At 45.1% G+C, this 20,795-nt stretch overlaps 1 protein-coding gene across 3 annotated transcripts in view; it reads left to right on the forward strand.

The window, feature by feature from the left end:
• Positions 1-5,786: 5,786 nt before the first annotated feature.
• RABEP1 (rabaptin, RAB GTPase binding effector protein 1) overlaps positions 5,787-20,795 on the forward strand; it is a 115,958-nt gene continuing 100,949 nt past the window's right edge. For 2 of the 3 annotated variants that reach the window (XM_023184544.1, XM_023184548.1), the window contains exon 1: positions 5,787-6,044. In XM_023184544.1, the coding sequence (XP_023040312.1) occupies positions 6,011-6,044 (34 nt within the window). In that variant the 5' untranslated portion in view covers positions 5,787-6,010. The remainder of the gene's footprint in view (positions 6,045-20,795) is intronic. The other variant, XM_023184545.1, reaches the window with a different exon arrangement.

The raw sequence follows: 20,795 nt of genomic DNA on the forward strand, positions 1-20,795 counted from the left end.
GTGTCTGTACCTCTTAAGCTCTTCCTAGGAAGTTTTTTTTTTTTTTTTTTTTTGAGACGGAGTCTCACTCTGTCGCCAAGGCTGGAGTGCAGTGGCCGGATCTCAGCTCACTGCAAGCTCCGCCTCCCGGGTTCACGCCATTCTCCTGCCTCAGCCTCCTGAGTAGCTGGGACTACAGGCGCCCGCCACCTCGCCCGGCTAGTTTTTTTGTATTATTAGTAGAGACGGGGTTTTACCATATTAGCCAGGATGGTCTCGATCTCCTGACCTCGTGATCTGCCCGTCTCGGCCTCCCAAAGTGCTGGGATTACGGGCTTAAGCCACCGCGCCCGCCCTCCTAGGAAGTTTTAGTGAGGAAGCCAGTACTCAATTTGTGACTTTCCAAGGGTTTCCACTTGCCTGGAAGGTGACAAGTGTCTGGGAAGCAGAAGTCCCTGCTTCTAGTCGTTTCCCTACAACCTGCAGTGAACCTGTCCCTTATTGAAGGCCAGGGACATATGGTGCCCTGGCCCTACTCACTGGTCCCTTCCTGCTTTTGAGAATCTGGGTCCCAGAGGGAGAGGAAAACCCACAGTAGCGAGTACTATCAACAGTAGTGAGTACTATCAACAGTAGTGAGTACTATCAGCTGAACCCTGAATTGGTACACCTGGTCTGATAGCCATTTGTATTTATTGGAAACCACAGGACAGAATCCTTGAAATGGAATTCATTGAGGAAAATGTGATTGATCTACCCTGTGCCCTTTTTTAAAAAAAATTTTTTTTTTATTTTTTGACATGGAATCTTGCTCTGTTGCCCAGGCTGGAGCGTCATGGTGAGATGTTGGCTCCCTGCAACCTCCATCTTCCAGGTTCACGCAATTCCCTGCCTCAGCCTCCCGAGTAGCTGGGATTACAGGTGCATGCCACCTTGCCCAGCTAATTTTTATATTTTTAGTAGAGACAACCATGTTGACCAGGATGGTCTCCATCTCTTGACCTCGTGATCTGCCCACCTGGGCCTCCCAAAGTGCTGGGATTACGGGTGTGAGCCATCGCACCTGACCAGTTTGTTCATTTTCATTGCTGTAGACTATTCCATTGTATGTTAAAACTTTTAAAAAATCTAGTCCACTGTTGATGAACATATGGGTCCTTTATTTATCGTATTATGAAATATGCCACTGTGAATATTCATGTGTCTCCTGGGGCACATGGGCAATGTCATTGGTAACCAATTATTTGATGTGTTTATGTCTTATTCCCAATGTCCTTCAGAACATAAGAATCACATCTTTTATACTTAATAAAGACTTTGAGCATACATCTGTTTTTTAAAAATATATTCCTAGGGGTGGAATTGCTGGGTTCTAGGGTTTACCTAAAAATATGAAAATGTTCAGTATTCTTGATGCTCCTATCTGATTTCAATATGACTTTTTCAACTACTTCCTTCACATGGAGAGCCCTAGGTGTCCAAATCAGATGCCTGACCATTTCTGAGGGACCTTGATCTTGAGAGCCTGGCTTCAAGCCTCATTATCAACGGCAATAAATTTGCCACTCTCTCAGTGGAAGGAGCCCCGTCTATTTATTTTTATTTATTTTTATTTTTTTGAGAGGGAATCTCACTCTGTTGCCCAGGCTGGAGTGCAGTGGCACAATCTTGGCTCACTGCAACCTCTGGACCTCCTGGGTTTAAACGATTCTGCCTCATCCCCCCCCCCCCCCCCCCCCCCCCGATTATAGGTGCCCAACACCATGCCTGGCTAATTTTTGTATTTTAGTAGAGACAAGGTTTCACCATGTTGGTCAAGCTGGTCTTGGATTCCTGACTTCAAATGATCTGGCTGCCTCAGCCCCCCATAGTGCTGGGATTACAGGCATGAGTCATAGCACCTGGCCGCATCTGCTATCTTTACGGCTTATGCCTCGTGTTAGTCATCACAACAGTACAGAGGATGCACTGGGCTGCCCTATTCTGGCCAAAGGTCTCCCTGGTATGCATGGATTTGCTAATCCAGGAAAATCATTTATGGGGGGTTGGGCAGGGTGCTGGGGAGACCCTGCTTGCTCTCTCAAATGCACACCAGTCATCTGGGTGACATTCACTGCTGGAAAAACCCTAGTCTGTATATTGGCTCTCCCCTAATGTTGGCAGGACCTGGGGCAAAAGTACAAACAGATACCTTAATTACTTAAAATTACAAACCAGCTCAGACATGGTGGCTCGCACCTGTAATCCCAGCACTTTGGGAGGCCAAGGTGGGTAGATCATTTGAGGTCAGGAGTTCAAGATCAGCCTGACCAACATGGTGAAACTGTCTCTACTAAAATCACAAAAGTTAGCCGGGTGTGGTGACACACGCCTATAATCCCAGCTACTCAGGAGACTGAGGCAGGAGAATCACTTGAATCCTGGAGGTGGAGGTTGCAATGAGCTGAGATGGTGCCACTGCCCTCCAGCCTGGGCAACAGAGTAAGACTCCGTCTCCAAAAAATAAATAATAAAATAGGCCGCGCGCGGTGGCTCAAGCCTGTAATCCCAGCACTTTGGGAGGCCGAGACGGGCGGATCACGAGGTCAGGAGATCGAGACCATCCTGGCTAACACGGTGAAACCCCGTCTCTACTAAAAAGTACAAAAAACTAGCCTGGCGAGGTGGCAGGCGCCTGTAGTCCCAGCTACTCCGGAGGCTGAGGCAGGAGAATGGCGTAAACCCAGGAGGCGGAGCTTGCAGTGAGCTGAGATCCGGCCACTGCACTCCAGCCTGGGTGACAGAGCAAGACTCCGTCTCAAAAAAAAAAAATAAATAAGTAAAAAAATAAATAAATAATAAAATAAAATAAAATTACAAACTACTCCAATTAACCGCTAATCTTAATATAGTCTATTCTTCTACTTGGGCAAATCTACATCTTTTAAGACCTGGAAGACCAGGTTTAAATTTAGAATTCCTGGACTCCTGGGAGTTAAGCACATGAATGAGGTGGCGAAGGCAGCACAGGACCTGGCCCAACTATTGTCTCTTGGCTCACTTCTTTTCTCACCTCTGTTCTGCACCATGAGGGATCTGTGGACACAGGAGCTTAAACACCCAAGTGTTGTGTCACCCCCTTAAAATAAAACACAGCTGCCCTTTAGCCCCCCCTTTTTTGATGATAATCATTTTAATAGAAGTATATCTTATTTAAAACAAATGATTTAATTAAAGAAAGTAGAAACTGATTCTAATTAGTGGATTTTCTGATTATTGTTATTATATTATTTGAGACTGAGTCTCGATCTGTCACTCACACTGGAGTTGCAGTGGCGTGATCTCGGCTCACTGCAACCTCCGCCTTCCATGTTCAAGCAATTCTCTGCTTTGGCCTCCCGAGTAGCTGGGAGTACAGGCACCTGCCACCACACCCGGCGAATTTTTTGTATTTTTAGTAGAGACGGGGTTTCACCATGTTGGCCAGGCTGGTCTTGAACTCCTGACCTCATGATCCACCTGCCTCCTTCTCCCAAAGTGCTGGGATTACAGGTGTGAGCCACTGCGCCTGGCCGAATTATTATTATTTATTATTATTATTTTTTATTATACTTTAAGTTCTTGGATACATGTGCAGAACGTGCAGGCTTATTACATAGGTATACATGTGCCATGGTGGTTTGCTGCACCTATCAACCCGTCATCTAGGTTTTAAGCCCCGCATGCATTAGGTATTTGACCTAATGCTCTCCCTCCCCTTCCCCCCATCCCCCCCCCAGACCCGGGTGTGTGATGTTCCCCTCCCTGTGTCCATGTGTTCTCATTGTTCAATTCCCACTTCTGAGTGGAACATGCGGTGTTTGGTTTTCTGTTCCTGCGTTAGTTTGCTGAGAATGATGGTTTCCAGCTTCATCCATTCCCTGCAAAGTACATGAACTCATTCTTTTTTATGGCTTCACTTTAGATTCTTTTTTTGTTTTGTTTTGTTTTGTTTTTGAGACTGAGTCTTGCTCAGTCGCCCAGGTTGGAGTGCAGTGGCGCGATCTCGGCTCACTGCAAGCTCCGCCTCCCGGGTTCACGCCATTCTCCTGTCTCAGCCTCCCTAGTAGCTGGGACTACAGATGCCTGCCAGCACGCCTGGCTAATTTTTTGTATTTTTTAGTAGAGACGAGGTTTCACCGTGTTAGCCAGGATGGTCTAGATCTCCTGACCTCGTGAGCCACCCGCCTCAGCCTTCCAAAGTGCTGGGATTACACGCGTGAGCCATCGCACCCGGCCACTTTAGATTATTTTAGGGATGCCTAGACTCTGCCCTAGAGAGAATGGATCTGGGAAAGAGGCCACAGCTTCAGCTATCTGGAAAGGGAATTCTGGGGCCACAGGTATTCAGAACTTGGTCCTGAAGTGCCAAACCCTGTGGACTCCCTCACCCTAGGGTGGGATTGCTGGGCCTTAGGATTTCCTTAAAAATATGAAAATGTACGTAATTCCTGATGCTCCTCTTTGATTTCTTTTTTTTTTTTTTTTTGAGACGGAGTCTTGCTCTGTCGCCCGGGCTGGAGTGCAGTGGCCGGATCTCAGCTCACTGCAAGCTCCGTCTCCTGGGTTCACGCCATTCTCCTGCCTCAGCCTCCCGAGTAGCTGGGACTACAGGCGCCCGCCACCTCGCCCGGCTAGTTTTTTGTATTTTTTAGTAGAGACGGGGTTTCACCGTGTTAGCCAGGATGGTCTCGATCTCCTGACCTCGTGATCTGCCCTTCTCGGCCTCCCAAAGTGCTGGGATTACAGGTTTGAGCCACCGCGCCCGGCTCCTCTTTGATTTCAGAATAACTTTTTAGGCCCGGTGCGGTGGCTCACGCCTGTAATCCCAGCACTTTGGAAGGCTGAAGCAGGTGGATCACGAGGTCAGGAGTTCGAGACCAGCCTGACCAACATAGCAAAACCCCATCTCTACTAAAAATACAAAAATTAGCCGGGTGTGGTGGAACGCACCTATAGTCCCAGCTACTCGGGAGGGTGAGGCAGGAGAATCGCTTGAACCCAGGAGGCAGAGGTTGCAGTGAGCTGAGATCACACCATTGCACTCCAGTCTGGGTGTCAGAGTGAGACTCTAAAAAAAACCAAAAAACAAAAAACACTTTTTAAACTACCTCCTTGGCATGGGGCATGCTCCAGGTGTCCAAATCAGATGGGGAGTGGTGATTAGAGGGGGAGTTCCTAAAGTATGGGGCCCAGGGCAGGTTCTCTTGCCCAGGTATAAAGGGCCACACTTTCTATATATGATTTCTCCTCTCCTGCTGTGAGTGCAGGGTCTGTACCTGGCTCTATCTCCAGCATCTATCACCACTGAAAGGGCAAACGTATTTGCTTAATGGATAGTACACTGGCCTCTGCATCAGAGGACCTGGGGTCCAGGCCCAGTACTGTCGGAAACAGTTCTTCATACTTTATTACCTCGTTTAAACTTTTCTTAGCCATTATATTGATAAAAATTCCAAGAGGTGAAGTGACTCTCCCAAGATCGCACAGCTAGAAGAGGTAGAGGCTGGAACTGCACCCCGCCATCTGTCCTCCTTTCTTATTCTTTTTCTTTTTTTTTTTTTTCCACTGTGCTGTGGTGGGCAACCGGGACCCGCCCGTTCGAGAGGCCGGGTCTTTACTGCGGTCCCTCTCCTCCAGCTCCGCTCCGCCTTCGGCCTCCCTCTGGCGCTAGGTCTGGCGCCCAGCTCCGCCCGGACCCTCCCCTCCTGCCGCGCTCCCTCCGCGCTCCCGAGGCCCCGCCCCTCCCCTCGGGCCAACGTCACGTGCTGCCCCATCCCCCCGCGCCTGCGCACTGCTTATTTCCCGCTGTCAGGATGAGGAGGCGGAGGTCGGCGGTCGGGTCCGTCTCTGCCGGCGGCTGTGGCGGCGCCGGCGGCTCCAGCCTTAGCGGTTCCTCCCTGGGCGGCGGCGGCGGCGGCTCGGTCGACGCCTCCTCCGCCAGCTGAGCCCGCGGGAGCCCGGGACGCCGCTTCCCCGCCCATCCCCGCTCCCCGAGGCCGGCCGCCTGGTCATGGCGCAGCCGGGCCCGGCTTCCCAGCCTGACGGTGAGGCGCCCACCATTGCAGGCGCGGCGGGCGCGGCCTGCCCGGCGTCGGCGTCGCGGGAGGACTTTGGGGAGGGCAGGCGGCGGGAAGGGTGCGCGCAGGCCCCAGGGGTGACCCCGCCGGGCGGAGGCGGGGGCGCGCGGGCTGCGGCGCGCGAGGGCGGCGCGGGCGCTCCGGCGGCAGTCGCTGGGGAGGGGGCGGGAGGCGCCCGTGCAGCGTTTGCGGGAGGACAGAGGGAAGGGCGTGGGGAGGTTGCTGGGTAGCGTGGGGGAGTGTGGGGAGGGAGCGGTTCTGGGTAGCGGGGAACCGGCACGTGGGTTCTGCCCGTGGGGGAGGATGGAAATCGGGAACATGTGCTATATTCGTTAAAGAAAAAAAAATGTTAGGTAGCGTGCCCTCCCCGCGGCCCCAATCCTTGCTATAGAGCTCTTTGCACCCAGTTATGTGACCTGGAAGTAGTTGTGTACAGTAACTGGATTTAGTAGCATTCCCTGAATGGGACTGTGGCTTAATGGTAAGTGTTGGGGCCTGGGTGTCTAAAGGACCTGGATTGTTAACCAGCAAGCTCTGGGCTCATTTGTTAGCCTCGTTGAACCTGAGTATTCTCACACACGAATTAATCAAGAGGTTAATTCATGCCTTTATATTTTATCTATAAAAATAGCAACACGAACGTGTATATAAAATAATAGAATTGTTATGGAGATATTAGGAGTAATGAGAATAGTGTTTGAGAATGCTGAGGCCTACTCGCACTACTTGAAGATATTTGCTTGTGGAATGAAAAAAAAAATGAAGTGGAAGAAATGTGTCATTTATGGTGTTTATATTCTTGGAAGGGAAAAAAGGGCCCCATCCTAAATAATGAAAGTTGATTGTCAGAGCCCTTCATGATCTTCTGGGAAACTGGACTGAGCTGTGCCTCACAGATTGACTACGTGGTTTCCAGGTTTTACCACCTAGAATTGATGTTTGGGAGTAGTGTACTTGGTCTTTTCCAAGATCCTACTGTATCTAGTTGTGAAAGTTCTTTCTGGTGTGTTTCTATAATCAACGTGTGTGCTTAGCATCTTTAAGTGTGAGTAGAGTAGAATGTTGGGAAAAGCGACTTGGTACGGAGTAAGTACTGTAAAACTTGCCTTTGCTTGGGGTTGTCTCAAAATAACCTTTCTTGAAACCCTTACTCTTTATTCTTGCCTTTGGGGAACTGGAAACCATATCAGATATTAAGGTTCTGGCTGCTCTCTGGGAAATGTGCTCCAGAGCCTGTTAGCCTGTAGTTTTGGGTGGTGTTAGTTGCCTAAGGGGAGATGTCCAGTGAGCACCTGGACTTTTACAAGAACCTGCTTGCTGTTTCTGTTCCAGTAAGGGAACGTAGGGAAGGAAAGTATTTTTGGTGGGCTGTCAGAGAGAGGAAACTGGGATGTTTTCAGGCTGCATTTCAATGATCACCTTTTGCATTTGGTGTCAGGCAAGAAAACTTTGTTTTTCCACAATCCCGCTTTCTTACTGCGTAGAGAGGCAGGATACAGAGAGAGCTTGTGGTTCTGATCAGGAGTGATAGGTATGCGTAGCTGGCTGCTGCCTTCTCTTGAGTTGCATGGAAACAAACGTTTAGGGCAGCTCAGGTGACATGACAGTCTGGAATCAAAATTCCCTGCCTCTTTCAAGATATGAAATGGTCTTCCTTGTAAATAGGCAGAAGTGACTAAGCACTTGAAAGAGACTAGGGAAAATTAGCTTTAGGAAATCTTGTATTCTTGCTATTTTAGTTCAGATGTATTTCCTATTTTTCAAATCTTGTGACTCTAGGATGATTTTTATTTTAAATTAATGTAGGTAGCCATGGCTACTTTTTACAGTAGGAGAGAGATAATTTGGTACATTTGAGTGCCTTGTGTCAGTGTCTTAGAAGTTCATCTTGGGGATTTTAATTTTTTTTTTTTTTTTTTTGAGACAGTATCTCACTCTGTTGGCCAGGCTGGAGTGCAGTGGTGCCATCTTGGCTCACTGCAGCCTCTGCCTCCTGGGGTTAAAGCAATCCTGCCACCTCAGCCTCCCAAGTAGCTGTGACTACAGGTGCATGCCACCATGCCCAGCTAATTTTTGTATTTTTGTAGATACGGCGTTTTGCCGCGTTGCCCAGGCTGGTCTCAAACCCCTGAAGTCAAGGGATCCACCTTTCTACGCCTCCCAAAGTGCTAGGATTATAGGTGTGAGTCCCTGAGTCTGGCTTTTGGGGATTTAATTTGTGTCTTTAGCTGAACTCATATAGACCACTTTAGCTTTAGGCACATTTGAATTTCCTAGTCCTGCTGATTAAAAAAAAAAAAAAAAAATCGCCAGAATTCTTTTGTGTCAAACTGGTGGTGAAAGATAACTCACTGCTTAGTCTTTGACTGTATCTCGTTTTGTCCCATTTCAGAAGCGATTGTCTTTGATGACTTTAAAAAAAAAATCGATATTGTCTGTTTTTCATGGCCATATGGTAGATTAGGAAAATCGATTTGTGTGTAAATTGAAGGGATGAAATGTAATCATTTTATTCATTTTAATTATTTTGTAAATTAAAGTTTTGGGTTTTTGATACTGCCTCTTAGTTTACTTATTTGGAATATAGGTAATTTTAATAGTTAAATTTCAGTTGATCTGTTTTCCCCTGAAAATTCAAAAATGTGAAAAATTTCAAATTTTAATGTTTATTTTAATCTAAGTTCAACTATATCTTTGAAACATTTCCTCTGATTTTACTTCACTTTTTTCTTTTTCTTTTGTAGAGAGGGTCTCACTGTGTTGCCCAGTCTGATCTTGAATCCCTGGGCTCAAGCGATTCTCCCATCTTGGTTTCTCAGTGTTGGGATTACAGGCATAAGCAACTGCACCCAACCCACTTCATTAGTTTTTATTCTTGCCATGTTGACCAGGCTGGATTCCTGATTGTTTCCTGTTAGTTACACAGACATGCTACCTTTTACCCCTGAAGGACATGCTTTATATACATAAATCTGCAACTTCCCTATCTCACTTAATAAATGTTAGCTAGAATATACTCATACGTGGTTATATGGCCATGTAATGTTCTGTAAACACTATAGGCATTATCTTAGGAAATCTTCATAGCAATGAAGTGAGTACTATTGAAATATTACTGCTTCTATTTTCTTGATGAGGAAACTGAAGCACAGAGAAGGTAAAGAAATGTGCCTGGTGTCATACAGCTACTAAGTGGGAGAGCAGGCTTCAAATCCGTGCCATCTGGCTTATGTACTAGATCATGGACTGCTTTCCAGGTCAGTGTTGTAGGCCTTCCTCATTCTTGTTAAAGACTATCTCATCATATGCATGTACCATGCGTGATTTATTGCCTGTTTCCATATTGTGGGGCAAGTAGAATGTTTTCAATTTTTAATTATTTTATAAGCAGTGTTGTAATGGATGTCCTTGTGCATATTTTTTAGGTACTCTTGTACTTCTGTAAGACTAGTGAATTAAATAAAGGGCATGAGTTCTGAGTGGTTTAAATTTTAATACCTGTAGCTAGCTTACTCTCAAAGGCATCGATTTACATACTTGCCAACAATATATGGCAGGTGGATTTCCCCTGTAATCTTACAAGCTCTGGATGATGTCATTTGTTTTAAATTTGTGTCTTTTGATTAAAAAAAGTGATGTTGTTCACCTGGGCATGGTGGCTCATGCCTGTAATCCCAGCACTTTGGGAGGCCCAGACGGATGGATCACAAGGTCAGGAGTTCAAGACCAACCTGGCCAATATAGTGAAACCCAGTCTTTACTAAAAACACAAAAGTTAGCTGTGTGTGGTGGTGCGCACCTGTAGTCCCAGCTACTCAGGAGGCTGAGGCAGAAGAATCGCTTGAACCCGGAAGTGGAGGTTGCAGTGAGCCGAGATCGTGCCACTGCACTCCAGCCTGGGGGACAGAGCGAGACTCTGTCTCAAAAAAAAAAAAAGAGTTGTATTGTTCAGTTAACAAGTATTTGTGTGTCTATTCTATGCCAAATCCTATGCTAGGATCTAGGAAATGCAATGATGAACAAAACCAGACCCAGTCCCTGTTCTTACGTAGTGAATCGTTCAGCCACTAGTTAGATAATCCTGTAGACATGTACAAAACTATTTATTCAACTAATATGAATGTATACTGTATACTGTTTCTCAGGCACAATTCTAGGCATTTGGAATACATCAGTGGGCAATATAGATAATAACCCTGCCCTAGTGTGGGAGAAACGGATATTAAACAATAAACGTAAGCAAATGATATGGGTTGTTAGATAATAAGTGCAGTGGAAAAAAGAAACCAGCAGGACAAAGGGAAGGGGGTGGGGCTGGTTTTAAATAGGCTGGTCAGGCAGCTTTATTGACAAGATGACATTTGTGCAAAGACTTGAAGTAGATAGAGGAGTTAGCCTTGAGGATATCTGGTGGAAGGGTGTTCAAGGCAGGGATCAGTTTTTGCATATGCCTTGAGGGCGGAAGCATGTCTGGCATGTTTGAGGAATGGCATGGAGGTCAGTGTGGCCGGAATGATGTTACGGGGCCTAGGAGAAGAGTGGAGTGGGATATGAGGTCAGAGAGGTCGTGAGGTGGGGGCAGATCTTGTTGGGCCCTGGAAGTATTGCAAGGATTGGTTTTCACTATGGGGAACCATTGAAAAGCTTTGAACAGAGGAATGATGTGATCTCACTTAGGTTTAAAAAAAATCACACTGGGCCAAAGTGCTGGGATTACAGGTGTGGTGCCTTACGCCTGTAATCCCAGTACTTTGGGAGGCTGAGGCAGGTGAATCACCTGAGGTCAGGAGTTCCAGACCAGCCTGGCCAATATGGTGAAACCCAATCTCTATTAAAAATACAAAAGTTAGACATGGTGATCTCAGCTCACTGCAAGCTCCGCCTCCCGGGTTCACGCCATTCTCCTGCCTCAGCCTCCCGAGTAGCTGGGACTACAGGCGCCCGCCACCTCGCCCGGCTAGTTTTTTGGCTAGTTTTTTGTATTTTTTAGTAGAGACGGGGTTTCACCGTGTTAGCCAGGATGGTCTTGATCTCCTGACCTCGTGATCTGCCCGTCTTGGCCTCCCAAAGTGCTGGGATTACAGGCTTGAGCCACCGCGCCCGGCCCGATCTGACCTTTTTTTTTTTTTAGATTTATGGTTTCTGGGTTTCTCATTTTGCTGAGGAAGACCCCCGTATGCTCATGTTTATTTAAAGAGAAAAAAACCTTATTTTCAACACTTGTAGTTGTCTTTTATGTTTTGTAGTCTAATCCATTTGGAATTTGTTTTTAAATTAGGGAAGTTTAATGTAAAAAATTATTAACTAAACTGGAGATCACCCGCTAAGACAAAAGAAGCCCTGAAGAATACAGGACTAGTAGACATAAGGAACAGTCGTAGCTTCCAGGGCTGAGGCAGAGCACCCTTTATTGTTTTCCTGAACAGATAACTAGTTGTCTTAATGTTTGTTCAATAATTCATGTTTTTGTTTGTAAATTATAACTTGGTAAATCTCCCAACCTTTGAACTAGCAGAGATACTTAATCTGAAAAACACAGGCCCTACACATACCCACAGTCTTTGTCACTCTGATATCCCAACACACAGTAGCCTGGAATTGGGTTAATGGCCTTTAATTTTCATGTCTTACCTGGCTTTCTGGGGAGAGAATTGCTTTTGAATCTTAAGGGCTCTAATTTCTAAAATATCTCTGTGTATCATACGCTAGGTTTTTATCCACTGAAGTTTGATGTTCTCTTCTTGTATAGTCATTAATTTGAATGTTGTCTTTATAGAAGTATTTAATAAATATTGTTTAATTTTGTGTGGTCCAGTTGTGCCAGGGAATGTGAGGGGGAGAAATACAGAAATGAGTAACATGTAGTTCCTTTAAGAGTTTTATGACCTAGTAGAGGAATGGGCCTTGGGAATGTAGACTGAGAAGGTGCCCAGTGGGAAAGCAGGTACAGTGGTGCTGTTGGATTACAGAGGAAGCTGTTACTCAGTAAAATTACAGAAAGTTTTCTTATCAGATAACTTAATCCATGCCAACTGATAGTCTGAGTTCTCTTCCTTCTGGGGAGAAGGAACTTACCGTCTCCTAGTTTTGACTAGTTTTAATGTTTTATTTATGTCCTTCCTACATGTTTATTTCTGTTATCACATGACTTGCATCTTCCTAACTTTCTTGAATTATTATTATCATTTTTGAGATGGAGTCTGTCTCTGTCACCCAGGCTGGAGTGCAGTGGCACGATCTTGGCTCACTGCAACCTCCGTCTCCTGGGCTCAAGTGATTCTCTTGCCTCAGCCTCCCAAGTAGCTGGGACTCCAGGCACACATCACTATGCCCGGCTAATTTTTTTTGTATTTTTAATAGAGATGGGGTTTCACCATGCTAGTCAGGCTGGTCTCGAACTCCTGACCTTGTGATCTGCCTGCCTCGGCCTCCCAAAGTGCTGGGATTACAGGTGTAAGCCACTGTGCCCGTCCGAATTATCTTTAAAGTAGAGACAAGTTCTGTCTACACTGCCTAGGCTGGTCTTAAATGCCTGGGCCCATGTAATCCTCCTGCCTCAGCCTCCCAAAGTGTTGGGATTTATAGGCGTGAGCCACCACACCCAGCTTACTTAACATTCTTTTGATTATCTTTCAGATTCCAGTTGTTAATGACCTTCAGTGGTACCTGATGTTTTCTAGATGTGTGTAACCTGTAGAAAGTAGATAAAAGGTCATCTAACTGAAAGGAATCCTAGAGGGAGATATAAAGTCATATAACTGAAAGGAGTCCTGGAGAGTAGTTATCTTCCCTCAGTTTACAGATCAGGAAACTTAAGGACTAAAGAGGTAGAAGTCAATTGCACTGTAGCAGAGACAATACTAGAATGCAGGAGTAGAGTTGGGGCTGTTACCTCTCTTCTGGTAACTGCATTTTATGTAGAATGAGCTTTCTCTAGAAGCCTCATTATGATGTTGCCTGATAAGAATCATAGCATTGATATAGCTTGATTATAGTCAGGATGAATAAGACTTCCTTGATAATCAGACCTTTCTCTTTAATATGTTAATTCTTTTTTTTTTTTTTTTTTGAGACGGAGTCTGGCTCTGTCACCCAGGCTGGAGTGCTGTGGCCGGATCTCAGCTCACTGCAAGCTCCGCCTCCCGGGTTCACGCCATTCTCCTGCCTCAGCCTCCCGGGTAGCTGGGACTACAGGCGCCGCCACCTCGGCTGGCTAGTTTTTTGTAGTTTTTAGTAGAGACGGGGTTTCACCGTGTTAGCCAGGATGGTCTCGATCTCCTGACCTCGTGATTCCCCCGTCTCGGCCTCCCAAAGTGCTGGGATTACAGGCTTGAGCCACCGCGCCCGGCCCAATATGTTAATTCTTTAAACAAGTATTTATTGCTTATGCCTATTGGTGATGGGCATTGTGTTAGAGTTATTGTAGCAAAGTAGAAATGTTCCTTTCTTATGTTCCAGAAAGAGATCTTGGCCAAAACAGCCCCAGAGACTATGATAGAGCCTGCGGCATGGCAAAAAGAGAAATGTTCCTTTTCTTATGGATCTTAAAAGTCTCGTGGCAAATACATATGCCATGAGGAGAGGGCAGTTTGTCTGACTGATAATGGTATCCTCAGGACAGTACTGGTCATAGAATGAATATGGGTAATAGATATTGAAAGATGGATAACAATATGCAGTTGTTATAGTGTTATAGTTCGTGCGATATTTTGATAACACAGCAGAGACATCTTATTTAGAAAGTTAGTTAATGTAGGATTCTCCCTCCACTTCTCACCCACTGCACCTCCAGTTATATTGGAGAAAGTGGCATTTGGATAAAGTCTTGAGAGTTGTGTAGAAGTTTTGACGGACGGAAATGGCACCTTGGAGACAGCGGTTAGAGGAGGGGGGTAATCTTTGCAGGGTAGGGATGGAGAATGTGTAGTGTGAGGTGTGTGAATAACCTGGTGTCCTGGGAGTGTGAGGCTGTTTAGAGACAGCTTTGAAAAAGGAGAGCCTGAATGGTGGAAATCTTTGCTGCCAGCCAGTGAGTCTGGATTTTTCTAGATGATGTGGATGGAACTGTGTTTTGATACAGTGATATTGTGAACCATACTGTCGTGTAGGAAGCTTGCTCGGAAGATTATACAGAAGATAGATAGACTGTGAGGCAGATGATTGGTTAAGGAAATTGATTGGGCCATTGCTGTGATCTAAGAGGGAGATGATGGAGTTATAATGTAGGTCAATGGGAATGGAGAGAAGGAAATAATAGGTGTGAGAAATACTGTGGTAAAATAGCAACTTGATGAACATTTGATTTGGAATTTGGGTAGGAGAGAAATTGAAGAGGATTCTGAGAATGTAGATGCTGTTTATCCATCTAGGCAACCAGTAGAAGGGCACATTTAATAGTACAAAGTGACACATTTGCTTATAGATATGTTGATCTGGAATACTGGTGGGGCAGCCACGCAGAAATATCTAGTAGATAGCTGGAAATGTAGGCCTGGAGTCAGGAAAGACATCAGCGATGCAGACGTCAAATGCCTAGGAGTCATCAAGGATGAATACTGCTCAGGGAGAAAAGTATAGGCTGTTTGGAAGGACACAGATAAAAATGGATTGGGAGAGGGAGGGGAAATCAGTGAACCTTATGAAAAAGGAGAGCTAGGATGATTAGTGTTAGAAGTCACTATTGGAGAAGGTTTGAAGAGGGGGATGGTCAACAGTACTAAGTGCTGCAGAAAAGTCAGATGAAGGCAGAAGTGCTCCCTGAAATCAGCGGTGAAGTGGTCATCAGGACCTCGAAGAGAAGAGTTTCAGTAAGGAAGGTGTAAATGCGGAGAGGTAGCATATATAGACTAAATTTTGAAAGTATGGTAATACACATATGAGTGGGGCAGTCACTTCAGGGAGTGGTAGGATGGTGGGAAGGGGTGTGTGTGTTTTAAGAATAGAGATTTAAATAATTGCATGATGAAGGACTGCCAGTGGAAAGGGAGAAACTGCCTAAAGATGTAAGATCAAGGAGATAGTAGATGGGGCTGGGGCTGGGTCTCAGTTGAAAGCAGATGAAATAGAACAGGAGTATCTGAGTGTCAAGGGGGGCCACAGGGACTTCATTCTCCAAAATGGAAGGGAAAAAGGAAAGGATGAAAGGAAAAGGTAGAGAAAACTCTGAGGTAGAAGAGAGAAACTAACTAAATATATGAGGCCTCCATTCTTTTATCCATTTATTCAAATATATATGATTTGAACATGTATGTACTATGAACAAGCCAGACAAGGTGCCTGTGTTCATGGAGGTTATAGTTTTAAGACCTTTATTTCAGTCAAGTAGATTATGTTGTTTATACCCTCCTAGGTTATCTTAACCAAAGAACACAGAAAGTAAGTAATTTGGCTCCTTTCTCAGTTGTCCCAAAGGTGACATAACACGTACCATTCTAGATGCAGAGGACAGCACTTTGGGAGGCCCAGGTGGGTGAATCACCTGAGGTCAGGAGTTCAAGACAAGCCTGGCCAACATGGTGAAACCCTGTCTCTACAAAAATACGATAATTAGTTGGGTGTGGTGGCGCATGACTGTAATCCCAGCTACTCGGGAGGCTGAGGCAGGAGAATCACTTGAACCTGAGAGGCGGAGGTTGCAGTGAGCTGAGATTGCGCCACTGCACTCCAGCCTGGGTAACAGTGAGACTACGTCTTAAAAAAAAAAAAAACCACGCAGAGGAGAGAAGTTAATACATTACATACATTGAATGCCTTGGGCATTAGGGCTTGCTTAATTCTTTCATGGACCCTGAGTTGAGAAAGTCTAGTAGACTAATAAGTACAGGATACGATTGGGTCCTTATTGTGGGAAATTTGATGGGTTGAGGGGAGCAAACCATGATATGGGTTGTCATTCCTTTGTTAAGGCTATCAAAAATCGAGACAAAATATTTTTTTAACCATCAATCTCCAATTGATATCTACCTTCTCTAAACTCATGCTGTATTTATTGTCTAAATAAACTGCTGCCCCCATCTACATATGATCTCCCTACTGTTCTTAGTTACTCAAGAGCAGAACTTTTCCAGCTGGGCATGGTGGTACACCCCTGTAGTCCCAGCTGCTTGAGAGGCCCTGATAGGAGGATTGCTTGAGCCCAGAATTTCAAGGCTGTAGTGTGCAGTGGTCATGCCTGTGAATAGCCACTGCTGTCTAGCCTGAACAACATGGTGAGACCTCTGGTTCTTAAGAAAAGCAGAATGTTTCTGAAAATAATCCTATCCTTCATTTTGTGAACCTAGTAGGGCTCTGTAGAGAGTAATGGAAGGACATTAGCAATTTACTTCTGGCTCTGCAAAAAATTATTCTGCATTTATTCTTAACAGATGGAAATCTAGTGTCTTTACAGCACTTCCACTTTTTGTAGTACCTCTAATTATTAGAAAGTTCTTAATTTGGGGAGCCCAAATTATTTCCCTTTTACGCTTTGGTTCCAACCTCTTGTGTGAATCAGTATTAGGCTATTTTCTCTTGCATAGGAAAGGTCATCAAAGTTTTTTTTTTTTTTTTGAGACAGAGTCTCGCTCTATCGCCCAGGCTGGAGTGCAGTGGCTGGATCTCAGCTCACTGCAAGCTCCGCCTCTCGAGTTCACGCCATTCTCCTGCCTCAGCCTCCCGAGTAGCTGGGACTACAGGCGCCCGCCACCACGCCTGGCTAGTTTTTTGTATTTTTTAGTAGAGAAGGGGTTTCACCATGTTAGCCAGGATGGTCTCGATCTCCTGACCTTGTGATCCACCTGTCTCGGCCTCCCAAAGTGCTGGGATTACAGGCTTGAGCCACTGTGCTTGGCCGTTTTTTTTTTGTTTTTTTTTTGTTTTTTTTTTGGAGAGACAGAGTCTCACTTTTGTTGCCCAGGCTGGAGTGCAGTGGTGCCATCTCGGCTCGCTGCAGCCTCTCCCTCCAGGGTTCAAGCGATTCTCCTTCCTCAGCCTCCCGAGTAGCTGGGATTGCAGGTGCCCACCACCATGCCCAGCTAATTTTTTTTGTATTTTTAGTGGAGACGGGGTTTTGCCATGTTGGCCAGGCTGGTCTTGAACTCCCGACCTAAGGTGATCCACTTGCCTCGGCCTCCCAAAGTGCTGGGATTACAGGAGTGAGCCACCTTACCCAGCCACATATTTAAGGGGCTTTTTTCCATGTTAGGAGTTCCTCATATGAGGGTCCTATGCCTTCGTTATTTTTGTGTGGCCTCCTCTCTGCTAGGCTAGCCAAATGTTCTAATGCCAAGTAGTTTGATAATGCTCTTCTTAAAGTGGTGAACCTAAAATTGGTGAAAATATTTTAGACACAGAATCTATGTGACTTGTGGGAAGAACAGCAAAACGTTCTCTTTTGATCAGGACTCTTAATTCTCTTTAATACAGGCTAACATTCCCTCAATTTATGTTTTAATATTAGCAATTCCCTTCATATTCTTGCCATCTGTATATCTTTGGTGAGGTGTCTGTTCAGGTCTTTTGCCCATTTTTTAATTGGGTTGCTCGTTTACTTATTGTTAAGGTTTTTTTGTTGTTTTTAGGGGGATGGCTTAGTAAGCAAGCACTTGTTGAGTTTTAAGTGTTTTTTGTGTGTTTTGGATAACAGTTCTTTATCAGATATTTTATTTGCAAATATTTTTTCCCAGTCTGTGGCTTATCTTACTCCCTTGACAGTGTCTTTTGCAGAGCAGAAGTTTTGATTTTTAGTGAAGTCCAACTTATCAATTATAGTTGACTCTTGAACAACGTGGGTTTGAATGGTGGGTCTTTTTATATGTGTATTTAAAAATATATATATTGGAAAATGTTTTGGAAATTTGCAACAACTTGAAGAACCTGCAGATAGCATAACCTAGAAATACCAAAAAATTAAGAAAAAGGTATGTCATGAATGCATGAAACATATGTAGATACCAGTCTTTTATAATTTACTACCATAAAATGTACACAAATCTATTATCAAAAGTTAAAATTTATCAGAATGTACACAAATACACTGTGCATGGTGCCATTTGCAGCGGAGGGAAGTGTAAATAGAGATGCAATATTAAATCATAACTGCATAAAATTAACTGTAGTGCACACTATAGCAGTGTAGTGATTTTGTGGCCACCTCCCGTTGTGGGGTCCTGGCGTGTTGCACGTGTCTGGTGAAAATGCCGATCGGCCAGGCGGGGTGGCTCACCTCTAATTCCAGTGCTTTGGGAGGCTGAGGCAGTGGATCGCTTGTGCTCAGGAGTTCAAAACCAGCATGGGTAACGTGTTGAAACCCATCTCTACAAGAAATACAAAAATTAGCCAGGCGTGATGGGGCACTCCTGTAGTCCCAGCCACTCAAGAGACTGAGGCCAGAGGATCCCCTGAACCCGGGAGGTGGAGCTTGCAGTGAGCCGAGATTGTGCCACTGCACTCCAGCCTGGGTGGCAGAGCAAGACCTTGTCTCGGAAAGAGAAAAAAAAAGCTAATTATCTCTTAGCAGTTTGCCCATTCGCTAAATTGTGTATCACAGCAAAAAGTGATCTCTTGTGGTTCTCGCGTGTTTTTCATCATGTTGTACTATAAACCTTGAGACCCATACAGAGTGCCACCAGTGATACTGGAAGTGCTCCCAAGAAGCAGAGAAAAGTCATGGCATTACAAGAAAACATTGACTTGCTTGATACGTACCGTAGATTGAGGTCTGCAGCTGTGGTTGCCCACCATTTCAAGACAAATGAATCCAGCGTAAGGACCGTTATCAAAAAAAAAAAAGGAAATTTGTGAAACTGTTGTAGCTAAGCCAGCAGGTATGGATACCTTGTATTTTTTGTGAAATACCTTTTAATGTCATATTGAAAATGCAGCTTTTATGTTGGTGAAGGATTGCTATAAGATATACCTATAACTCTAGTAAGATTTGACAAAAAGTGAAGTCATTATATGACAACTTAAAGCAGAGGAAGGTGAAGGATCTAAAGCTGCAGAATTTAATGCCAGCAAAGGACAGTTTGGTAACTTTAGAAAGAGGTTTGGTGTAAAATATGTCAAGATAACATAAGAAGCAGCTTCTGCTGACCAAGAGGCAGCAGGCAAATTCCCAGATGCCATTAAGAAAATCAGAGGGCTGGGCACTGTGGCTCCCACCTGTAATCCCAGCACTTTAGGAGGCTCATTTGAGCCCAGGAGTTGGAGACTAGCTTGGGCAGCATAGGGAGACCCCATCTCTACAAAAAATTAGAAAAAACTGGCTGTTCCAGAGGCTGAGGTGGGAGGATTGCTTGAGCCTGGGAGGTTGAGGCTGCAGTGAGCCATGATCACACCATTGTATTCCAGCCTGGGTAATAGAATGAGACACTGTCTCAAAACAACAACAACAACAACAGAAATCATTGAGGAGAAAGTATTTGTGCCTAAACAGGTCTTTAATGCACACAAAAGTGCCCTATTCTGGGAGAAAAAAAAAGTCCCAAAGAACATTTATTAGTAAGGAAGTGAAGTGGGCACCAGGATTTAAGGTGAAGGCAGGCAAGGATAGGCTAACTGTACTGTTTTGAACAAATGCGGTGGGGTTTATGATCAGGACTGTTATTATCTATAAAACTGCTAAACCCCTGGGCCTTGAAGGGAAAAGATAACGTCAGCTGCCAGTCTTTTCTTGGTTGTACAAGAAGGTCTGGTCAATGAGAACCTTTTTTCTGGATTGATTCCTTCAATGTTTTCGTCTGAAGTCAGCAAGTGCCTGGCCCAGTAAGGGACTGCCTTTTTTTTTTTTTTTTTTTTTTTGAGACAGAGTCTTGCTCTTGTCACCCAGGCTGGAGTGCAGTGGCATGATCTCGGCTTACTGCAACCTCTGCCTCCTGGGTTCAAGCAATTCTTCTACCTCAGCCTCCTGAGTAGCTGGGATTACAGGCGTGCACCACCATGCCTGGCTAATTTTTATATATATATAAAAATTTTTTTTTGAGACGGAGTCTTGCTCTGTCGCCCAGCCTGGGGTGCAGTGGCCGGATCTCAGCTCACTGCGAGCTCCGCCTCCCGGGTTTACGCCATTCTCCTGCCTCAGCCTCCCAAGTAGCTGGGACTACAAGTGCCCGCCACCATGCCCGGCTAGTTTTTTTTTTGTATTTTTTAGTAGAGACGGGGTTTCACCGTGTTAGCCAGGATGGTCTCGATCTCCTGACCTCGTGATCCGCCCGTCTCGGCCTCCCAAAGTGCTGGGATTACAGGCTTGAGCCCACCGCGCCCGGCCTAATTTTTATGTTTTTATTTTTTATTTTATTTATTTATTTATTTATTTTTTATTATACTTTAAGTTCTAGGGTACATGTGCATAACGTGCAGGTTTGTTACATATGTATATCTGTGCCATGTTGGTGTGCTGCACCCATCAACTCATCAGCACCCATCAATTCATCATTTATATCAGGTATAACTCCCCAATGCAATCCCTCCCCCCTCCCCCCTCCCCATGATAGGCCCCAGTGTGTGATGTTCCCCTTCCCGAGTCCAAGTGATCTCATTGTTCAGTTCCCACCTATGAGTGAGAACATGCGGTGTTTGGTTTTCTCTTCTTGTGATAGTTTGCTAAGAATGATGGTTTCCAGCTGCATCCATGTCCCTACAAAGGACGCAAACTCAATTTTTATGTTTTTAGTAGAGATGGAGTTTCACCATGTTGGCCAGGCTGGTCTTGAACTCCTGACCTTATGATTCACCCGCCTC

Source organism: Piliocolobus tephrosceles, chromosome 16 (genome assembly GCF_002776525.5).
Source record: "Piliocolobus tephrosceles isolate RC106 chromosome 16, ASM277652v3, whole genome shotgun sequence".
Classification (NCBI taxonomy): Eukaryota; Metazoa; Chordata; class Mammalia; order Primates; family Cercopithecidae; genus Piliocolobus; species Piliocolobus tephrosceles.